Source organism: Rissa tridactyla, chromosome 2 (assembly GCF_028500815.1).
Source record: "Rissa tridactyla isolate bRisTri1 chromosome 2, bRisTri1.patW.cur.20221130, whole genome shotgun sequence".
Classification (NCBI taxonomy): Eukaryota; Metazoa; Chordata; class Aves; order Charadriiformes; family Laridae; genus Rissa; species Rissa tridactyla.
The window spans coordinates 1,756,262-1,764,772 of NC_071467.1; the positions used below are offsets into that span (position 1 = coordinate 1,756,262).

At 56.5% G+C, this 8,511-nt stretch overlaps 1 protein-coding gene across 1 annotated transcript; it reads left to right on the forward strand.

Annotated features, from left to right (window-relative positions):
* Positions 1-1,422: 1,422 nt before the first annotated feature.
* On the forward strand, positions 1,423-3,271 carry MAFA (MAF bZIP transcription factor A). The gene has a single exon (XM_054191715.1). It carries the CDS (start codon positions 2,259-2,261, stop codon positions 3,123-3,125), a length of 867 nt encoding a protein of 288 aa, XP_054047690.1. The 5' UTR covers positions 1,423-2,258; the 3' UTR covers positions 3,126-3,271.
* The last annotated feature ends 5,240 nt before the right edge of the window (positions 3,272-8,511 follow it).

Here is an 8,511-nt window from a genome sequence, read left to right on the forward strand (position 1 = left end):
GGACAATTCAATGGCGGCCGCCCCTGTGCCTCAGTTTCCCTCCATCACCTTGCTGTGGGGACCAGCTGTGCCCAGGCTGCTGTGTGACTTCAGCGCATGTCCCCATCCTAAAGCTGACCCCACCCAACCCCACCAGCGTGAACCCCAGCTTTCACTCCCAAACATCCTTGTCCCCTCCCGTGCTGCACCAGGCATGAGGTGACAGGGTTTGGACCAGCACGGCGACATCCAGGCCAGGGTCTCATCCCGCGCTGGGCTCAGCACCCCATTGCCACCCCATGGTCGCAGTCCTTGTGTCCTCGAGCTGGTGACGCTCCTCGTGATGCTCCTCGCCATGTGTCAAGCGCAAAATGTCACCTCCCGCGACACGAAGCCGGAGGTGGCAGCGAAAACTGGTCCAGCCTCACCAGCGCACATGCAGGCGGATGCTCCCCGACCACCAACGGCTTGTGGGAACACCCCGAAAAATTCCCCAAAATCTGAAAAATATATATAATTTTTTTTTTTTTTTTCCTGCAAGGATGAGCCCGGCTGCTCCCACCTGGAACAACCAAGGTGGGGAAGGGGCTGCACCCCGACATTGGGCCTGGCGCCCGCAGGGACACGGGATGCAGCAAGGCAGCGCGCAACCTGATTTTGGGCTTGATAATGCCGAATTTGGGGTCTTTCCCATCTCTTTGTGAGGAAATTGTAATTTCTTTTCTATTTTTTCCCCCCAGCTCCTCGCTCAGCCCGGTGTGGGCTGGTCGGTGGGTGCTGTGGGGGTGAAGCCGGGGGTTGACAGGGGGGGATGCCAGGGGGATGCAGGGGGGATGCCTGGGGGGGAAGAAGGGAGGATGCCTGGGTGATGTAGGGAGGATGCAGGAGGGATGCAGGGGGGATGCCCAGGGGATGCCTGTGAGGGTAAGGGAGGGATGCAGGGGGGGAAGAGGGATGCCCGGGGTGGGGAAGGGAGGATGCCCAGAGCATGCAGGGGGATGCAGCAGGGGTGCCCGGGGTGGATGAAGGGGGGATGCGCCAGAGGATGTAGGGGTGATGCCTGGGGGGGATAAAGAGGTGATCCTGGGGGATGTCCGGGGGGATGCCTGGGGGGGGAAGGGGGGAATGCCGGGGGGATGCAGGAGGGATGCCCGGGGCACGCAGGGGGGATGCCCGGGGCACGGTCCCCCCTCCGCTCCTCCGATCTCCGAGCCCGGCGGAGATAGACAACCACCCCGGGGGGGGGGGGCGTTACCATGGGGATATGCAAATCGAGACGGGCCAGCGCCTCGCCGATAGGTGGGCGAGCGGCTGGTCCCGCCCCCGGGAGGCGGGGCCGGGCCGCGTTCCCCCCTATATAAGGCGCTCGGGCTCCATTCAGCTCTTCGGCGGCGGCGGCAGCGCCGGGCGCGGGCAGGGAACGGGCAGGGGGTGTCGCCCCCGCCCCCGGGGCGCCGTGTCCAGGAGGAGGGCAGGGGAAGGCTCGCAGCCCGGGGAGGTGGGGCCGGGGCAGGTGCCAGGGGAAGGCAGGAAGGGGCGGGCAGGGCGCTGCCTGTTCCTCGCCATTGGGAAGCGGCCGCAGGCAGTGGCGGAGACTTGCCCGGTCGTGCTGGAGAGAGTCCGGTCCCGCACCCACGGGGCTCCGCTTCCCGGTGCGGGGAGAGCTGCCAGCCCGGAGGAGGGTCCCGGAGCCCGGCTGCAACTCGAAGTCGAGCCCCCGAGGAAGGGTCCTGGAACCCGGCTGCAGCCCGGAGCCGAGTCCCGGAGAAGGGTCCCGGAACCCCAAAGGAAGCTCCTGCAGCGAAACCCCTCAACCCCGCTTCGCAGAGCGGTGTGGAGCCCCGGAGCAAAGCCCCGACGGAGGGATCTGCCTGCAACCCGGAGCAGAGTCCCGTCGGAGAATCCCGGAGCCCGGCTGATCCCGACAGCGGAGCCGGGCTGAACCTCGCAGCAAAGTCCCGTCGGAGAGTCCCGGAGCCCGGCTGAACCCCGCATCCCGGAGCAGAGCCCCCTCCGAAGGTCCCGGAGCTCGGCTGCATCCCGGAGGACAGCACCGTCGGAGGCTCCCGGAGCTCGGGCTGAACCCCACAGCGAAGCCCCGTCGGAGGCTCCCGGAGCCCGGTCGCCCCCGGGAGCGGAGCCCCGTCGGGGCAGCCGATCGCCCCGCAGCCGGAGTCCCGGCGCCCGGCGGGAGGAGGCTCCCGAAGCCTTCGGGACCCCTAAGCCTCGTTGAACGGCGGTGCCCGGGGGATCAACCCCCGGTCCCTCCATGGACTGAGATGGCCTCGGAGCTGGCCATGAGCGCGGAGCTGCCCACCAGCCCCCTCGCCATCGAATACGTCAACGATTTCGACCTGATGAAGTTCGAAGTGAAGAAGGAACCGGCGGAGGCGGAGCGGCTGTGCCACCGTCTACCCGCCGGCTCCCTCTCCTCCACCCCGCTCAGCACGCCCTGCTCCTCCGTGCCTTCCTCGCCCAGTTTCTGCGCTCCCAGTCCCGGTGGGCAACCGGTTCCGGGTCCCCCGACTACCACCGCCGCCTCCCTGGGCTCCAAACCGCAGCTGGAGGAGCTGTACTGGATGTCGGGTTACCAGCATCACCTCAACCCCGAAGCTCTCAACCTGACGCCGGAGGACGCGGTGGAGGCGTTGATCGGTGCCCCTCACCATCATCATCATCACCATCAAGGTTACGAGCCTTTCCGGCCTCAGCCTTTCGGTGGCGAGGAGCTACCGCCGGCCGCCCATCACCATCCCGGTCATCACCACCATCATCACCACCACCTGCGCTTGGAGGACCGCTTCTCCGACGATCAGTTGGTGAGTATGTCGGTGCGGGAGCTCAACCGGCAGCTGCGGGGCTTCAGCAAGGAGGAGGTGATCCGCCTCAAGCAGAAGAGGAGGACCTTGAAGAACCGGGGCTACGCTCAATCCTGCCGTTACAAGCGGGTCCAGCAAAGGCACATCTTGGAGAACGAGAAATGTCAACTCCAGAGCCAGGTGGAGCAACTCAAGCAGGAGGTGACCCGCTTGGCCAAGGAAAGGGATCTGTACAAAGAAAAATATGAGAAATTAGCCGGCCGGGGTTTCCCGAGGGAGCCCTCCCCAGCCGCCGCCCCCAAACCCGCCGCCGACTTCTTCATGTGAGCCGCAAACCCCCCGGGGGCGGGGGGGTTATGTGTGTGTGTAGGGGGGTCCCCTTTTTTCCCCCCCCTCCTCTTCCTCACCCCTTCCCACGTGGGGAGAGAGAACCCTCTGCTTGTACAAAAAAGAAAAATAATATTATTATTATTTTTTCCCCCTGAAATTTTGGGGAGGGGGAAGTCGAATCCCCCACACCCCATTGCGGGGGTGGGGGGGGGGTGGGGGGAACGGCAGACCTGGAGCCAGCCTGCATGCGGGACGTGTACGGCGCGCCTCCCCACCCCCCCCGGGAGCATCAGCGCCATCCAGGTGGCTTCTCCCCCCTCCCTCAACGTCCACCCACCCCACCCCCCCATCCTGCGTGTTTCACCCCCCTTCTCCCCCCAATTTGATTTTTATTTTCATTTTCAAGGGGTCGCCACGGATCGGCCGGGGGGATCCCCGGCAGCGCTGAGCCCTGCCCGGCCCCGCCGCGCCCCCCCCTTCCCCCCGGCTGGCAAACCTGAGCCACATTTAACTTATTTACCCTTGTAAATATGTAGAAATTAGTTAGTTTTTTGCCTTTTTTTTTTTTCCTTGAGCCTATATTTTGCTTGGTGATTTACGAAAAAAAAAAAACAAACCAAACCTAAAATCCTTTAGAAAAGAAAAAAAAAAATACACGAGTCTTAAAAGTTTGTATGTAATAGCATGCAAATAATATCCGAGTTAATTTAACGATGTTGGGAAGAAGCCGAATGCACTATATACAGGAATCAATTGGGTTACATAATACTGTTTTATAGAGATTTAAAATTATCTATGCTCTTAAAAAAAAATAGTGGGGGGGGGGGGGGGGGTGTGGGACGGGGGGAGAGGTAACAATTTTAGGGTGACCTGAAAGGCAATATAGTAATATATGGACTGCAAACGGTTGGCTGCTATCTCACTATGCACCAGATTTATTTATTAACCCTCGGGAAACGGAATATTATTTTAACCTCGATGTTGGAAGAAGGAAAGAAAATGCACATTATTTCTTGCGCAAAAAAAAAAAAAAGAAAATAATAATAACTCGTGCAATTGCGCTTGGAGCGAAAGCGGGGCCGATCCTGCGCGGAGGAGCGGGCTGGGTTGTTTGTTTCTTTTTTAACAAGTTGCTTATTTAAAAAAGAAAAACTATTTAAAAAAAAAAATTAATCTTGGGGGGAAAACACAAGGGTCTTGCGGACAAAGCGAGCTTGGGAGCCTGGTGCATTTTAGGTACTGATCGTGCGAAGCGTTTTTAACGACCTGTTGTTTCGATTTGTGACGGTTTTAACGATGTTGCATCAAGATAAAAAAAAAAAAAACAACAAAAAAAAACAAAAAAACAAAAAACCAAAAAAAACTTATATTCAACTAGAGCCTGGGTCGGGTTTTCTCTCAACCGGGGGGGCCCCCTCAGCATCGCCTTTTCATTTGGGGTTCGCTGCTGCTTCCCTTCCAGTCCCGATACTGGTGTAAAACCTTCTCCGAGCTCCCGCCGGGCGAGGGGTCGCGGCGTGGGGACAAATCCAGCGTTGACCATCGCTTGCGAGCCAGGGACCACCATCGCCTCTGCCCCGCTGAACTCTGGCTTTTCACTTCTCCTGCCTTTTTTTTTTTATTATTATTTTTTATTTTCTAGCCGGGTACTGAGGTTTTTTTTCCCCCTCCGGTCAGAGGGTTCCAAGGTGTCCCGGAGACCTTCGTCCCCTCGGCCGCTGAAAAGTCACCTTCGCCCCAGCCCGGATCCGGTTTTGTCCCGGCTTGTCCGACACCATCCCGATGAGCTTGATTTTTAAACGGTAATAAATGATTTTTCTTTTAACTTTTCCCTTTTGAGTTTTTTAATTACAGGAGAGAAAAAAAAAAAGTAAGGAAAAAAAAAACAACCCGAATGCACACTGTCCCTAAATGAAAGTTTTAGGGGTGGTATTTTTACAAATGTTTTGGATTGTTTGTTTTGTTTTATATTTTTTTGTTTTTCCTGGGACTGTTTGCAGGGACATGTGTCCCGGGTAGCTCTGCTCCGAGCGCGGCTGTCCTGCTTGCAGCTTTCCCCTATTTTTATTATATATATATTTTTTCCCTATTTATATATAAATTTTCCCTATTTTTATAGATATATGATTTTTCCCTATTAATATATCTATTATTTTCCCCTTTATATATACATATTATTTTTTCTGAAATTTTATATATATTTTCCCTATTTATATATATTATTTTCCCCTATTTATATTATTTTCCCCTTTTTTCTGTATATATTATTTTTCCCTATTTCTTTTATTTTTTTTTTTGCCTCCTATATTTTTGCCCAGGCTCAGCCGCAGCCGGAAGCTGTCCCGGCGCGCTGGCTTGCGGCGGGTTTCCTCCTGCCGCCCTCCATAAATCACGGCCGTGCTGTCCCCAGGCTTTGCGGGGTGTGTGTCACCCCAGGACCCTCTGGCTCTGCCTCCCCTGCACCCCCCAGACCTCCTCCTCCTCTTTTCTTCCGGCTTTTTGATATTTAATTCTGTTCCAGAGGGTTTTTGAGCAGCCTGAGCTCTGCTTGGTATCTAACTAATTTTTTGAGCTGAAAAAGCTTTGCAAACCTGGCTCGAAATAAAAATAACCCATCCTGCTGCCCATCCGGCAGGACGTTGCCTCCTCTCCCTGTTTCTTTTTATTTTGGGGTGAATCTCAGCTCCCTGCTGGGTTATTCCCCAACTTTTTTTTTTTTTTTTTTTACTTCCCAACATCCCCCCCACTTCTTGGAACATTTTTTTTTTGGGGGGGGAGAGCGCTTCCAGCTGCCTGTGCTGTGACTAAATAAGGAGGTTTTGGGGAGGAGAAGAGGAGGTTTGGGGCCAGCACCTTCCCCAAACCATCCCGGGGACCACAGTCCCCCTCAACTCTTCCCTCCCCACTGGATCTCACCGTGGCCCAGGCTCCCTGTGGGCATGTCCCAGGTGTCCCCGGGGGGCTGGTGCGCCTTTTTCCGGCCGCAGTGGGGCTGGCTGGAGGAGCAGAGCTGGCTTTGGGGCTGTGGGGTGTTTTGTGGGGGGGAGCGCTGCCCCATGGGGTCTCACCCTGGGGTCCGGCGTGATGCTCTGCGATGCCGTGGGGCGGCTGCCATCGCCTCCTGCCCTGGGACACCCTTCCCCACCGCCTCGGGGGAGCGAAGGCAGTGCTTTGGGGCTGAGGACACCTGATTTTCCCCCCTCACCTTGGTGCCCAGCACTGCTTGGCCCCTCCATCCCCCTTTTCTTTGATTTATATTTATTTTCTTTCATTGTGCACCAAGTTGGGGAAGATATGACCTGGGTCTCACCATGTCGCCACCCCGGGAGCAGATTATTTTGGTGATGGTGGTGTTACTCCCCCTCCTTCCCTTTCATCCCCGATCCTCCAGGAGCAGCTTTGGGCAAGGGAGCAGGGGTGTCACCCCCGACAACTCTTTGCACCACTGTGATTTTTTTTTTTTTGTTATTTTTATTTATTTATTTATTTATTTTTCCCCAACAATCCCCCAAGCAGGGAAAGAGCTGGAGCAGGGCACGGGGTGTTATTGCCGCCCATTAATGGTGGTCCTCCACGGGGCACCTGGCCCTACAGCAGCTCCCTGGGGAGATTTGGGAGGGGGGTCGGGGGTGGAATCTCACTCTTCTGCTTTGCTTATCCCCTGGGGGTGACTCTCCTGGGTCCGGCCGCGCTCCTGTTGGGTGAAGAAATAATAAAAACTGAAGCGCTTTATGCCTGGATGGGGCTGGTTTATGACTTGTCTCCTTGGTGGGGTGGTCTGAACCCCCCCCCCCCATTCCCACACCATGGGCTGGAAGCGGGGGGCGGCTGGGTGCTCCTTGGTGGGGTTTGCAGCATCTTTTTGGGGTGGCTGCGGTATGTTGAGCTCTGCTGTGGGATCCGGGGTTGGCGCAGCATGGCGGGGCTGCGTGTACGTGCTTGAAGCGTGTTGGGACACATTTTGGGAGGGGGGAATGTGTGTTGCAGGACGGGGTGGCACATTGGCATGTGTCGCTGGGGCTGTGGACATCACGGCGTACCACGTACGTGTGCCGCAGGAGGGTGCGTGGCTTTTTGGGTCTCTCTGATTTCTTTTTTTAAAGCTTTTTTCCCCCCTTTCCCCTGATCTCCGAGGAGGCTGCAGCCTCTTTTCCCAAGCGGTTGCCGCTCTTTGGGGGATGCGGGACCTCAGGACACCGCACCCTCCCTCCTGTGAGGATCCGCATCCCCTGCACCCATCCTGGGTGTCTCCTGCACCCCGGCTCTGCGGCTTTGGGGGGCGAAAGCAGCAACCCCATGGTCTCACCCCAACCCCATAGGGGTGGCTGACTCTCGGGGTGGGGGTGTGGGGACATACCCCTCCCTACCACCCTCCTGCAGAGCTTTTTAAACCCATTTTCAAGCTTTACTTGCACCTTGACGCACGCTTGAAGGCACCTCTGAGCTGGGAAAGAGCCAAATCTCCTCCAGTTGTCCCCGCTGATGGGTTTTATATCCCTTTCCTGAATATGCGGAGGGATGATTTTGGGGGGACACGCGGTCCCCAACGCAGCAGCGTCCTGAGGAACCTCACCAAAGCAACGCGCTGGGTGCCCAGCACCGGTTACGAGCCCCAGCAAAGCCACCCACCCACCGGTGCCCTGCGCTCCGTGTCGTCCCCGAGCAGCGATTAGCCGGATGGGTGCGGATAACCGAGCTTCTGCAAAGGGTCAGAAAACCGCAACGGCCCGATCGATGCGGCATCGCCGAAGTGCCCCTTGTTCCTTCCTCCTTAATTATTGATGCTAATACCTGACCGCTTTCCCACCGCAGCCTGTTCCGCACAAATCCCGACATCTCGGTAAGACACGAATTCCAGCCCTGGGATGTTAAAGCACGGTTCGGAAAGCAGGGTTGGGCTGCTGGGCCCCCACAAATTTCTGGGGCTGCGTGCAGTGGTTAAAGCACAAATGAATTAAATCCACAGCAAAATACAGCCCCCAACAAAACGAAAGCCTTGGCGGTTCGCAGGGCCGGCTCCGAGAGGCCACCCTGGGGGCTGACCCGCTGCGAGCCGTGCCCGGGCTCCATTTGGAGCGGTTATTTTTTGGCTTGAGATGATCTTTATATTCTGGCTCGGCCAAAGTTTGCCTTTTGCATGTTCTCTCCCTCTGGTGCTCCGGGCTCGGCTGCCGCCTTGATGCTTTTCCAGTCCCGGGAGCCGAACGCTGCCACGCTCACCATATATAAATACAAATACGTATAAAAATACATATATATAAAAAAATACATATATATAAACAAACCCATATATATTGATATATCACCTTGGCAAAAACCAAGCTCATTTGCTTCTGCCAGCTCACAGGCTCACTTGCTTTGGCACTTCTGTGACTCATCCCTA

What these genes read in the sequence shown, in the direction of transcription:
- MAFA (XM_054191715.1), top strand. Translation starts at nt 2,259, where the DNA reads ATGGCCTCGGAGCTGGCCATGAGCGCGGAGCTGCCCACCAGCCCCCTC.